This window comes from Salmo trutta, chromosome 24 (genome assembly GCF_901001165.1).
Source record: "Salmo trutta chromosome 24, fSalTru1.1, whole genome shotgun sequence".
Taxonomy (NCBI): Eukaryota; Metazoa; Chordata; class Actinopteri; order Salmoniformes; family Salmonidae; genus Salmo; species Salmo trutta.
The window spans coordinates 44,008,198-44,022,479 of NC_042980.1; the positions used below are offsets into that span (position 1 = coordinate 44,008,198).

Sequence of the window (14,282 nt, forward strand, 5' to 3'; positions counted from 1 at the left end):
CCTACAGGCCCTGGTTTTGTCGCACCTAGACTACTGTTCAGTAGTGTGGTCAGGTGCCAGAAAAACTTCGGAAAATTGCAATTGGCTCAGAACAGGGCAGCATGGCTGGCACTTAAATGTACACAGAGAGCTAATATTAATATTATGCATGTCAATCTCTCCTGGCTGAAAGTGGAAGACAGATGGACTTCATCATTACTTGTTTTTGTAAGAGGTGTTGATAAGCTGAATGTACCGAGCTGTCTAAAATACTAGCACACAGCTCAGACACCCATGCATACCACACAAGACATGCCACCAGAGGTCTCCCAGGAATAGTAGCTGCTGTCTTGGCAGCAGATAATGGGGATCCCTAGTAAATACAATTACAAAGTGTATAGATTGATGAGGATTTTTTTATATTTTTAATCAATTTTAGAATATGGCTGTAATGTAACAAAATGTGGAAAAAGTCAAGGGGTCTGAATACTTTCCCGAATCCACTGTAGACCCATCTCTGATGACCCATCTCTGATGATCCATGACGTCTTGACTGCTGCGTCACAAGCTAAATACAAAAACGCCATTTTCCATAAGCTATTTGGAGTGTCTCGTATCAGTCGGCTCATAATGAGAACTCTCTCTGATGACATAGTGTTTCCACCATTCCATTGCCCTATACTCATGATATCATAAAATGCCAGTGTACCAAGGCCAATAATGAATAAAAGGCATTATTGATCATTATCATACACATAAAGGTCACATAAATAAACACATTACACCAGGGTTCACCGACTGGCGGTGACTGTATTTGGCCCCCCAAGTTCTCAGTCAAATTGTTTATTTCATTTTGAACAGCAGGAAATCAGCTCGTAGTGATTTTAATTCAAAGAATCTGCTCCCAATTATTCCCAGGCATAATAAAGAGGAACATGTGATCGTATAGAAATGTATGCAAGGTTTCAATTTGCATACGATCACAAATGATTTGTAAATATGTTTTCCGGCCCCCAAGAGATAAAATTCGGCCTGCAGCTGAATCTAGTAGATGACCCCTGCATTACACTAAATAGCTCTTAGTTATTTATTCATCCCTGTGATGAAATGCTAAGTCCCTGATGTCAGTTAGACTATTATTTCTCACTAAGAGATACGTCCTCTTCTCTGCCATCCATTGTTGTCCTCTTTTCTTCCTCACATCAGTCTTTCACCCATATCTTCCCCATCCACTTCAAGAGCTTTGTGATTGGGTGCAGGCGACATTAAAGGCGAGTCGAGACTGACTGATCAACAAATCACCTTGCATCATAAACAACAACTTAATATTATTTATACGTCGGCCTGTCAGTCGCGGTGTTGATGCTCTCGAACACTGCCTTTCTTTGTATTGTCAGTCAGTCTGGTTTATGTGCATTATGTTGTTCCGTCCACCAGAGGGAGGTCTCTCTCCGTCTGTCCCCCCAGGCATGATGCTGACCTCATGGTACACCTCATCAGGCTGGGGGCTGCTCTGCAAGGCCAGGATGGAGGAGCACTGAGGATCCAACAGGTACTGCATGGGGTGGGGAGGGGAGAGGAGAGGTTGGTCACACTAAAGGCGTCAGCTTGCAAACCGAATTAGTGTGCTCGCATACTCCCTTAAAAGATCTTCACTTAAAAAATGAGAACAAAAACAGCGATAGTACTGTTTGTCTATCTAAATAGAATTCTAGAATTAATAGACAGAATGAATCTAATAATAACTCAAGAAATCTAACGTTCATTTTGATATTTTTTGCAAAAGAGATCAGAAGAGTCGCGCAATTTTAATTCTAAGATCTTTGGGGCAGAATTTCTCAAGTAACAAAATGTGCATGAAAAGGATTTGTCTCTTGTTGAAAGACAAACACTTAATTTAAGAATCCCTACTGTTGACCAATCCCAGACAAGGTGTGTAGACTTCGGCTACCAACTTCGGCTTGCCTCGAGAAAACATGTTCTGTGCACAAAGAGCCCCCCCCCCCAAAAAACTGTTGACGAAGACTAAACCGAACGAAAAAGTCACAAAATGTTGTCATAATATATGTTCTGAACTGTTTCAGATGGGAAGCACGAGGATGCCTTAAAGGCCTTTAATACTTTAATGGTCTTTCAGACTAATCTCTTTAAAGGCCTTTCAGACTCTCTCATTAAAAGGCCTTTAAAACTAATCTCAATTAACCCAAAACTAAAATCTTGCATAATTTGGTCATATTTTATTTATTTAACTAGGCAAGTCGGTTAAGAACAATTCTTATTTATAATGACGGCCTACCAAAAGGCAAAAGGCCTCCTGCGGGGACGGGGGCTGGGATTAAACATACAAATAAATTAAATATAAATATAGAACAAAACACACATCACGACAAAGGAGACACAACACTACATAAAGAGAGACCTAAGACAACAACATAGCATGGCAGCAACACAACATGACAACAACATGGTAGCAACAACACAAAGGGCAAGAAGGTAGAGACAACAATACATCACGCAAAGCAGCCACAACTGTCAGCAAGAGTGTCCATGATTGAGTCTTTGAATGAAGAGATTGAGATTAAACTGTCCAGTTTGAGTGTTTGTTGCAGCTCGTTCCAGTCGCTAGCTGCAGCGAACTGAAAAGACGAGCGACCCAGGGATGTGTGTGCTTTGGGGACCTTTAACAGAATGTGACTGGCAGAACAGATGCTCATTTATGTTTAAGCAGTCTGTCCACAAGAGATTAGACTAAAACCATTCATTATTACGTCAAGATAGAACAGGACACACTGATACATGGAACTCAGCCAAAGACACAGCTTCATTGATAACAGGACACACTGATACATAAAAAAAGAAAAAGAACAAATAATACAGTTACTACACACAAAGAAACAGTGTATTATTCATTAATACACACTGATCATGCGCCATACTGACCACTGTGAAATGTCCAGGCAGCTTGACCTTGGGTCTGAGGAAGCTGACCACCCTGTAGCAGTGCCAGAATGCTAGAACCACCAGCGGCACTGACACAGCCATCACCACAAACATCACCAGGGCCATCACCCAGGGCCTGTCCTTGCCTGCAGAGGGTTTGGGGTTGGAAAAGGGGACACCAGGGACGAAGAATTGAGTTGAGCAAGAGTAGACTTGTACTCGGAGAATCATTGAAGGCAGCAATCTAATACTCATAATTTGTGTTTTTAACAGATAAAAGGGAGGACAAGAAAGAGAGAGAGATGACGCTCACCCTTAGGAGTGCTCACACACGTAACGTTGCTGGGTTGGCTTTGTTTGAAGAACCTTTCGGTTACCACCCAGACCTGAAAACAGTACCTGGTCCATTGCTCCAGCTCCAAGACCACTTTATGCAGTTGGATGCCCGTCATCCGTTTGGCCTGCAGGGGGTGATAGAGGAGTAGTGAGGAAGCATTGAGCGCCTCACAATGAGTATGTTTTACATGCATATTAACATTATGCATTAGTCATGTAAACACCTTACTCTGATTATCTTAAAATCGGCGTACAGTCAAAATAAAAGTAAGCATACGCCGATTAAAACATCTGGTTTTCTGAGCCATCTTTTGAATTATTAGGACATGTAGACACCTTCAAATCGGCGTTCCAGCAGTGTAATTGATCTGCGCATGGGCGAGCACCAGCCGAGCCATCCTCCCTCTTTAGCGCGATGTAAGTGAGTTCAGGAACAACTGAATGTATGTGTCTCAGAAGTAGCTTTCACATACAGTACAAACCTTGGTAACACTTCATTTTAAAGGATCTTTACTACACTGCAATTACACATGAATTTACACTGTAATAACTATTGTAGTTAACAGTAACAACTCCTAGTAGTAATTGCAGTATGTAATTACAGAGGTGTAACAATGAATGCTTGTTACCATGCTTGTTACAAATGGGCAGGTTTCCCACTAAATTCACCAACTTAGTGTTTTTGCTTCTTATCAGCTGCATACAAGCCACAACTGTCATAAAGTTTGTGACCCATCGTCGGTGTGCTGGATGCCTGAGAGATTATAGCCTTTACCAAAAAAGATTGCAATAACAGTGCAATAACTGCATTTGACTGTGGTATTTTGGACACAGTAATTGCAGAATAACTGCAGTTACACTGCAAAAGTACTGCAGAAAAAGAAAAAAAAAGTATTATTTTGGATGCAGTATTTGTAGCGTACTGCACTATAACTGCATTTATACTGCAGTGTACTGCGGTTACACTGCACTGTGAGGGAGCCTATGCTCAATAGGCTCTAATTACTTACCCTTGAATGTGCACTGTTCATCCTATACTGTGTCTTCACTCAGTGTTGTTGCTAGCACTTGACCCCAAAATAAAGTTAACTTGGTTGAGCTGGCAAAAACAGATCAGTAGGTCAATCTCACTGACTGGGATCTAATATGGGTGGCATCCCAGATGTGAAAAAACACACTGTTTCAAAGCATAGTACATTTAATGTTTTGCCTAAGTACAATGTAATTACTAGGTTTTACACAGGCTGTAGCTAGTTAAAATGAAGTTTATCTTGAGTGGCCCTCATTTTAAAGCTTCCGGAAGTTTCACTTCACAACAAGGTACAGAAATTAAGTGAATTCTGGAATTAAACTTCCAGAAGCTTTAAAATGAGGGCCAGAATGTATCTTGTACTGTATGAGTACACATTAGTTACAAGTAAGTACACCTCAAGATACACTTCACTTCAACTAGCTACATCCTGTGTAACTCCTAGTAATTACATTGTACTTAGGCAAACATTTAAATGTATTATGCTTTGAAACAGGGTATTTATCCTCATCTGGAATGACCAAATTAACCCAGATTGGTACACTTTATTTTGGTGGCAAGCGCTAGCAATAACATTGAGTAGAGATATATTTCCAACAGTGCACTTTCATGGCTAAGTAATCAGAGCCTATTGAATAAAATCTATTGGACACCCAGCGCACCGACGAGGGGTCACAACCTTTGCGACAGTTGTAACTGTATGCAGCTGAGAAGAGATTAAACACTAAGTTGGTGAATGTATTGGGCAACCGGCCCATTTATAACAAGCATGGAAAACAAGCATTTATTCTTACACCTTTTTGTAATTACAGACCACAATTACTGCCATGTATGTCGTTACAGTTAACTACAATACTCGTTATAGTGTAATTACACACGCCGCTAATACACTTACAGTGTAATTACATAAGGGCCACTAATACACTTAGTGTAATTACATAAGGGCCACTAATACACTTATAGTGTAATTACATAAGGGCCACTAATACACTTACAGTGTAATTACATAAGGGCCACTAATACACTTAGTGTAATTACATAAGGGCCACTAATACACTTATAGTGTAATTACATAAGGGCCACTAATACACTTACAGTGTAATTACATAAGGGCCACTAATAAGGACCCCTTAAAATGAAGTGTTAGCCAAACTTTATACGTCCAAACTCAAATATACTTCCCAAAAAATAACATGATTGCTGTGGCATAATATTATTTTGATTTACGATTTTCTGCATTTATCAGAGTGCCATCCGGTAGTCTGATTTCAGATGTATCCATGTTAAGAGGATTATTAGGGAAATTGTTCTTCTTGCAAAGCATGTAAACGTTTTAATCAAACGATTATATGAATCTATCCACAATAATCCCATTATTGTGTGCATGTAACCGTACTCAATGTGTCACCAGATGATCCCCCCCACGGTTATAAAGTTTACCATTGGCAGATGGAAAGTAGTTTCTGTGCTCAGACCCTAAACCTGCATCTCGTACTCCTTATTGGCTACTGTCACTATGACATCAGATGTGAAAGATCAGGCAAACTGCTTTACTTTTGTCTTTCCATTCCTCAAATCCCCTGGCTGTAGGCAGTGGAAATGACACTCCAGACGTATAATCCCAGATGGAAAGTAAAATGGCCACCATACCCTCTTCTCCTGGCCCTCCTTCCAGTAGGTGATGTTAAAGGTTGCATGATTGTAGATCTCTTTAAACTCAGAGATCTTGAGCACTGGGTCTTCGATGCTCACTTCAATGTTTGCACCACTGGAGACTAGAGTCACACTGGGAGGGCCTAAAGTGGCTGTGGAGAGAAACAGAGAGACATGGGGGGAAAAAAGTGACCTAAAGGAAGTGGCAACCTCTCAGGGGTAAAGAAATGACATGGCGCCTGCTAGTGGATCACCATAGTCCATTAATGAGCAAAAGCTGTCACGCTCCAGTCTGCAATCATACTCTGCTTCGCCCTAACCTCTGGTTTAACAGTACCTGTTATTACACTTTCATACCCATCTCTAGTGCACTGCAAGAACTACTATGAAATGCTCATGTATCTCTCATGTGCTATGTATAGGTTATGAATGTGTTATGAAGTCCCTATGTAGATTGACGTTACAGATGGGTAACTAGGAACTCACTGTGTTCATCCATGATAAACTCCTTAGTCTCCACCCAGTGAGATGTCTCTCCCTCTCGTTCTGCCCTCACTTGGAAAGTGTACACTCCAAATTTGTTTAGATGACTGGTGAAGTCACAGTACAGGGCTGTTGTATTCCAACATACATACTGGTAGCTGCTCCTGATGCTGTTCCTGTGTTCAGAACAAGACATCACTCTATTGTTATTGCGGTAGACTAATGTTGCCAGTGTTTGTCCAGTGTTTGTACACTGTTTGTTTGTCCAGTGTTTGTTTCTCCAGTGTTTGTACACTGTTTGTTTGTCCAGTGTTTGTTTGTCCAGTGTTTGTACGCTGTTTGTTTGTCCAGTGTTTGTACGCTGTTTGTTTGTCCAGTGTTTGTACGCTGTTTGTTTGTTTCAGTGTTTGTAAGCTGTTTGTTTGTCCAGTGTTTGTACGCTGTTTGTTTGTCCAGTGTTTGTACGCTGTTTGTTTGTTTCAGTGTCTGTAAGCTATTTGTTTGTCCAGTGTCTGTAAGCTATTTGTTTGTCCAGTGCTTGTAAGGTGTTTGTCCAGTGTTTGTACGCTGTTTGTTTGTCTGAAACCCATTCTGACAAGTATTGTGTAAAAATAAAAAATAAATAAAAGTGAAATAGTTGCACCTATTCCTTATAAATATAGTAAGTGTATGTTGGTGTGTGTGTGTGTATGTGTGTGTGTATGTTGGTGTGTGTGTGTATGTTGGTGTGTGTGTGTGAGAGGGTGTGTGTGTGTGTGTGTGTGTGTGTGTGTGTGAGAGGGTGTGTGTGTGTGTGCGTGTGTGTGTGTGTGTGTGTGTGAGAGAGGGTGTGTGAGAGGGTGTATGACACAGATTCTTCTGGAGAAGACTACTTGTGGGTGTGTGTCATTTCTCCTCTTTCCCAGCACCCATAGCAGGAAGTGTGCCGTATTTAAATGTTCACCCTCACTTGGTTGTGTTGTTTGGCAGTGTTCATATTACCACTTGTATTCTGATCTGTAGGTGAGCTTTTCCGTGTGGTTCTGAGGGGGATCCCACTCCAACACTAGTCCCATGTTGACGGAGGTAATCCTGATGTTACTGGGACTTGGAAGTTCAGCTAACACTGCTGTAAAAGCGCAGTTATACACAGTTGAACATACTGACAAATACACATCATTCAGGGGGATTACAGGCTTTAGATAAACAAGGGTATTGAGTCAGATGGGGAAAATGGTATTGTATATGTCTTGGATGTTAAGTCCATTCCACTGTGCTTCCTCGAGATGAACACTCTTGACCACATATAGTATGTGGGTAAAACCTTAAGCCTATGAGTATGTATATATTTAGCGTACATCATCAGTATGTCAATGTAACAGAGTCCAAAATGTGAAGTGTTTCCATTGGTTCCCACTATTGACAGTAAAAGAGATTAAGAAATGTATAAGTGCTAAATAAATGTAACCTATAAAAGACTGAAATTATCACGAAATATCAACAACAACAAAAAACTTTCGTAAACCAGTCGTATTATTGAATGGCTTAAAAACATTCATCTACAATCAAAGCCAATCGATTTACAGCACGTTAGTAGACTATGCGATGGTAAGGTCGAAAGATAAATACTGACCTGTCATCCCATGTAAAGTTAAGCATAATAGTTTGACAAACAAGATAGTAAACACCGTAGATTGCATGTTGCCCAAGAGATGTTCTGTGAAAGGTTCCGTTGGCTAGATCTGCTTCTGGCCGCTCTTGAGAGTTTATTGTGTACTTTCTGAATGTACTTTCTGAATGGGCGGAGAACTGCGGGGAAGCGAAACCAAGCTGAGTGATATAAATACAGAAGAAGTCTAGGCAGGTTTCCAATGAAACAAGTTTACTCGATAATGTCGGAAAAAACCTTTAGGCTTGTTTAGATTAATGGAAACGGTAGATATATGATTCATTTTCAAAAATATCGACAAAAATGTGTATCCGTTCGACAGGGGTGGCTCTTTATTTTGTCTTACTTTATTGCAACAAATTATGATGGAATTAACAGTGTTTTTCGAATAAATGATTGCCTAATACCTTTGAAAGAAAGCAGGGCAAGTGATGTTTCGCCTTAACTATATAGTTTCACTCCACATTTAATTCGAAATGCCTACTGCTTGTCAAGTAATTTTTCAAATCTAAAAATGATATTTATTTGTCAAGTATTGTTCCGACTTGCAAGATTGCCTGAACTGCCGCTTCATCTTGCTTTTTGTAGCGTTACATTCGTTACTTTGATTTCCGAGTCAAAACGGAAAAAGGCTCATTTATTGTTCCCGAATATGAAAAACGGGAAATCGATTTGTTTCTCATTTATGGTGTCAAAATTAGACAGGGAATAATGGAAAACAAATAACAATATTTATTACATTTTTATTTTCGTTTTGTTCCTACCAAGAAGTAGGTAGGGCTAGCTAGCCAGCCTGCTAACTAGTCAGTAGCTAGCTAGCCAGCTAATGCAAGCCAACTTTGTTCACTTGTTGTTGACTTTATTACATTGACATGCTAACTTCATAATAAGTTCTACAACATAACTAACATGAGTATTTAGATTTATAATATTCATGGTGCTTTAGGAGTGTGTGTTTACAGCCTAGGTTGTCAGTACAAAGAAAGCATTCGACTGTGTGAGTGTGACAGGAAAATCTAAATACTCATGTTAGTTATGTTGTAGAACTTATTATGAAGTTAGCATGTCAATGTAATAAAGTTCACAACAAGTGAACAAAGTTGGCTTGCATTAGCTGGCTAGCTAGCTACTGACTAGTTAGCAGGCTGGCTAGCTAGCCCTACCTGGTTACTGGCTATAGCTAGAAGTATCTATGGAAGTAAATTAGTCCCTAAAACTGCTACAAGCTGAAGATGCCCAGCCAGAGCTACCTGCTTCAGAAACGTCAGTTTTCTCCATTACTTTATGTAGCTAACTACTGTCTGGCTAGACTGTAAACTCTCCTTCCAGACTCATATTAAACATCTCCAATCCAAAATTAAATCTAGAATCAGCTTCCTGTTTCGCAACAAAGCCTCCTTCACTCACTCTGCCAAACATGCCCTAGTATAACTGACTATCCTACCGATTCTCGACTTCGGCGATGTCATTTACAAAATAGCCTCCAACACTCTACTCAGCAAATTGGATGTAGTCTATCACAGTGCCATCCATTTTGTCACCAAAGCCCCATATACCACACACCACAGCGACCTGTATGCTCTCGTTGGCTGGCCCTCGCTACATATTCGTCGCCAAACCCACTGGCTCCAGGTCATCTATAAGTCTTTGCTAGATAAAGCCCTGCCTTATCTCAGCTCACTGGTCACCATAACAACACCCACCCGTAGCACGCGCTCCAGCAGGTATATCGCACTGGTCATCCCCAAAGCCAATTCTTACTTTGGCCGCCTTTCTTTCCAGTTTTCTGCTGCCAATGACTGGAACGAATTGCAAAAAAAAGTTGGAGATGTATATTACCCTCACTAACTTTAAGCATCAGCTATCTGAGCAGCTGACCGATCGCTGCAGCCCATCTGTAAATAGCCCATCTAATCTACCTACCTCATCCCCATATTGTTTTTATTTACTTTTCTGCTCTTTTGTACACCAGTATTTCTACTTGCACATCATCATCTGCTCATCTATCACTCCAGTGTTAATTTGCTAAATTGTAATTACTCCGCTACTATGGCCTATTAATTGCCTTACCTCCTCACACCATTTGCACACACTGTATATAGACTTTTTCTATTCTGTTATTGACTGTACACTTGTTTATTCCATGTGTAACTCTGTGTTGTTGTTTGTGTCGCACTGCTTTGCTTGGTTTTCATTATTGTGGATGGTTGGTTTTCATTATTGTGGGGACTGCGTTATATTGTGGATGGTTGGTTTTCATTATTGTGGGGACTGCGTTATATTGTGGATGGTTGGTTTTCATTATTGTGGGGACTGCGTTATATTGTGGATGGTTGGTTTTCATTATTGTGGGGACTGCTTTATATTGTGGATGGTTGGTTTTCATTATTGTGGGGACTGTGTTATATTGTGGATGGTTGGTTTTCATTATTGTGGGGACTGCGTTATATTGTGGATGGTTGGTTTTCATTATTGTGGGGACTGTGTTATATTGTGGATGGTTGGTTTTCATTATTGTGGGGACTGCGTTATATTGTGGATGGTTGGTTTTCATTATTGTGGGGACTGTGTTATATTGTGGATGGTTGGTTTTCATTATTGTGGGGACTGTGTTATATTGTGGATGGTTGGTTTTCATTATTGTGGGGACTGTGTTATATTGTGGATGGTTGGTTTTCATTCCATAGCCATAGTCCATAGCCTTCATCATCTTCCTCCACAGATCCTCCTCGTGTATGGTCTGGGACAGATCTTGTTCCCAGTGTATGGTCTGGGACAGATCTTGTTCCCAGTGTATGGTCTGGGACAGATCTTGTTCCCAGTGTATGGTCTGGGACAGATCTTGTTGCCAGTCTATGGTCTGGGACAGATCTTGTTCCCAGTGTATGGTCTGGGACAGATCTTGTTGCCAGTGTATGGTCGGGGACAGATCTTGTTCCCAGTGTATGGTCTGGGACAGATCTTGTCCCCAGTGTATGGTCTGGGACAGATCTTGTTCCCAGTGTATGGTCTGGGACAGATCTTGTCCCCAGTGTATGGTCTGGGACAGATCTTCTTTCCAGTGTATGGTCTGGGACATATCTTGTTCCCAGTGTATGGTCTGGGACAGATCTTCTTTCCAGTGTATGGTCTGGGACAGATCTTGTTGCCAGTGTATGGTCTGGGACAGATCTTGTTCCCAGTGTATGGTCTGGGACAGATCTTGTCCCCAGTGTATGGTCTGGGACAGATCTTGTTGCCAGTCTATGGTCTGGGACAGATCTTGTTTCCAGTGTATGGTCTGGGACAGATCTTGTTCCCAGTGTATGGTCTGGGACAGATCTTGTTCCCAGTGTATGGTCTGTGACAGATCTTGTTCCCAGTGTATGGTCTGGGACATATCTTGTTCCCATTGTATGGTCTGGGACAGATCTTCTTTCCAGTGTATGGTCTGGGACATATCTTGTTCCCAGTGTATGGTCTGGGACAGATCTTCTTTCCAGTGTATGGTCTGGGACAGATCTTGTTCCCAGTGTATGGTCTGGGACAGATCCTGTTCCCAGTGTATGGTCTGGGACAGATCTTGTTCCCAGTGTATGGTCTGGGACAGATCTTGTTCCCAGTGTATGGTCTGGGAGCGACAGACTGAATGAGATGGGGGTCCAACCCCAGTCTAGGGGGCCCCAGTGGCAGGACAGAGCAGGTTGAAGGGGTCAGTCTGGGGATCATCCGGAGGTGTCTAACCGTCACGATAGCGGGAAACAGAGGACTGCTAACAGAGATTAGAGACAGGAGGGGAATCATTATAATGATATTGATGGAATTTCCATCAATATACATACATCGGTATTGAATTGAACTCAAAGTTTCAGTATACCGGCTGACTTAAGTGACAACAGCCCCAGAGTTTTGGGGGAGACGTTTTTGCAAGTGACCAGTGTAGACCACCACTCCACAGAAGAGGACCACCAGGAGGCTGAATGTACCACAGACACTGAGACAGACACCAAGGACCCAACAACACATGTCCTGTGTGGTCGTATCTGTGCTGTCGTATCTGTGCTGTTAGGTCCTGGTGCATTAGATAATAAAGGAAAGCCGCACACGCTAAGAGCTCTACTTTATAGGTGTGCGTTTCTTTTTTCTAGAAGGTCCTGGTACATTACCTGTGCTGGTTGCAGTAGAACTAGTAAAAGCACAGTGGAGCTCAGAGGGGACAGACTGAGGGTCACGGTCACACAATACTCCGGCCCTGGTTACAGGTACCCAATCACAGTCTCCTCAGTAGAGGTGTCCCACAGGCTGAACTACAATGTTCATATAGCTAATGTTTATAGCCATGTTTTACAATGCTACACTGTAATGCTTTGGATAGGTAATCTACATTGATCATTATCATAGCCATGTGTAGCTATAATACCATTCCATGAGATACAGTATTTGTCCTATGACTAATGTTTTGTTCATTCACTATCTGTACCACATTTTTATTTTATTTAACCAGGCAAGTCAGTTAAGAACAAATTCTTATTTACAATGACGGCATACCGGGGAACAGTGGGTTAACTGCCTTGTTCGGGGGCAGAATTACAGATTTTTACCTTGTCAGCTCGGGGATTCGATCCAGCAACCTTTCAGTTACTGGCCCAACGCTCTAACCACCTGCCGCCCCTATTGACAAATAAACTGTGGGTTAGAGATGGGAGATAAGATGAGCCCCCCCCCCCATTGACAAATAAACTGTGGGTTAGAGATGGGAGATAAGATGAGCCCCACCCCCGCTGAACCTGTGTTGGTGTAATTCTTAGAACGAGAGGTGAGTTTCCTTGAACACAGAGGGTGTTCTGGTGAGAGGAAGTAGTGGGCAAAACCACACATATCTACATCTGCAGTGCGAGGTAAACAACCCCTCAGAGAGGAAAAATGTGCCGGATTCAATTATTATTTTAGACAAGGTACTGATCTGCTTTGTCATCCTCAGTCCTGGTGTTATTGTCAGGTTCTATTCAAAGACAAGATACTGATCTGCTTTGTCATCCTCAGTCCTGGTGTTATTGTCAGGTTCTATTCAAAGACAAGATACTGATCTGCTTTGTCATCCTCAGTCCTGGTGTTATTGTCAGGTTCTATTCAAAGACAAGATACTGATCTGCTTTGTCATCCTCAGTCCTGGTGTTATTGTCAGGTTCTATTCTCAGAACTTGCTTTCTTTTCTAGGTATATGTATCCTGACGTATCTCTACACTGTAAAACAACAACCTCCAAATGAAGTAGATACAGTGCATTCGGAAAGTATTCAGACCCCTTCCCCACGTTACAGCCCTAACACGGATTAAATCACTTTTTCCCCCCTCTCTCTATTTCTACCAATGGTGTGCCTGTCCTAGACTGCAGTGATTCAGTATTTTACCTTTACCACGTAACCAGCTGAAATGAAAGCACTTACTCAGCAGCTACACTAGAAGGATGGATAAAAATGAAAGCATGGGACTGAAGAGTAAGAGCGTACCTGAGGCTCTGAACTGTGAAGTGGGTGTTGGCAGGAGTCCCTGAACCGGGCAGCCAGGTCAGAGTGTGCTCAAGGTTGAAGGAGACAATGGACACGTTGCTAAAGGCTGGGAGCAGAAACACCACTGGAACATGTAGACATATAGACAGAGAGGGAGGGAGACAAAAAAATATTAAATGATAGACAGTCACACAGAACAGGACAGCCAGAGAGACAGGTATTAAACAGGACACCAGCCAGAGATACAGGTATTAAACAGGACAGCCAGAGAGACAGGTATTAAACAGGACAGCCAGAGATACAGGTATTAAACAGGACAGCCAGAGAGACAGGTATTAAACAGGACACCAGCCAGAGAGACAGGTATTAAACAGGACACCAGCCAGAGAGACGGGTATTAAACAGGACACCAGCCAGAGAGACAGGTATTAAACAGGACACCAGCCAGAGATACAGGTATTAAACTGGACACCAGCCAGAGAGACGGGTATTAAACAGGACAGCCAGAGAGACAGGTATTAAACAGGACACCAGCCAGAGAGACGGGTATTAAACAGGACACCAGCCAGAGAGACAGGTATTAAACAGGTAAGCCAGAGATACAGGTATTAAACAGGTAAGCCAGAGACAGGTATTAAACAGGACAGCCAGAGAGACAGGTATTAAACAGGACAGCCAGAGAGACAGGTATTAAACAGGACAGCCAGAGAGACAGGTATTAAACA

The 14,282-nt window shown here is 41.9% G+C and overlaps 2 protein-coding genes across 3 annotated transcripts; both read right to left on the reverse strand.

Moving 5' to 3' along the window:
• Window positions 1-806: 806 nt before the first annotated feature.
• Window positions 807-8,820, reverse strand: LOC115161375 (interleukin-10 receptor subunit beta). 2 transcript variants are annotated; one of them, XM_029712321.1, is made up of 7 exons: window positions 8,034-8,820; window positions 7,403-7,529; window positions 6,425-6,597; window positions 5,840-6,090; window positions 3,233-3,380; window positions 2,920-3,065; window positions 807-1,534 (listed from the first exon to the last, which is right to left on the reverse strand). In XM_029712321.1, exons 1-7 carry the CDS (start codon window positions 8,098-8,100, stop codon window positions 1,373-1,375), a joined length of 1,074 nt encoding a protein of 357 aa, XP_029568181.1. In that variant the 5' UTR covers window positions 8,101-8,820; the 3' UTR covers window positions 807-1,372. The 2 variants fall into 2 exon arrangements, with proteins under 2 accessions (XP_029568181.1, XP_029568182.1); XM_029712322.1 differs by having other exon boundaries at window positions 5,936-6,090; window positions 8,034-8,814.
• Window positions 8,821-10,189: 1,369 nt separating this feature from the next.
• LOC115161379 (uncharacterized) lies at window positions 10,190-12,695 on the reverse strand. Its single transcript, XM_029712326.1, has 2 exons — window positions 12,650-12,695; window positions 10,190-11,820 (listed from the first exon to the last, which is right to left on the reverse strand). The coding sequence occupies exon 2, from the start codon at window positions 11,506-11,508 to the stop codon at window positions 10,264-10,266; it is 1,245 nt and encodes a 414-aa protein (XP_029568186.1). The 5' UTR covers window positions 11,509-11,820; window positions 12,650-12,695; the 3' UTR covers window positions 10,190-10,263.
• Between the last annotated feature and the right edge of the window lie 1,587 nt (window positions 12,696-14,282).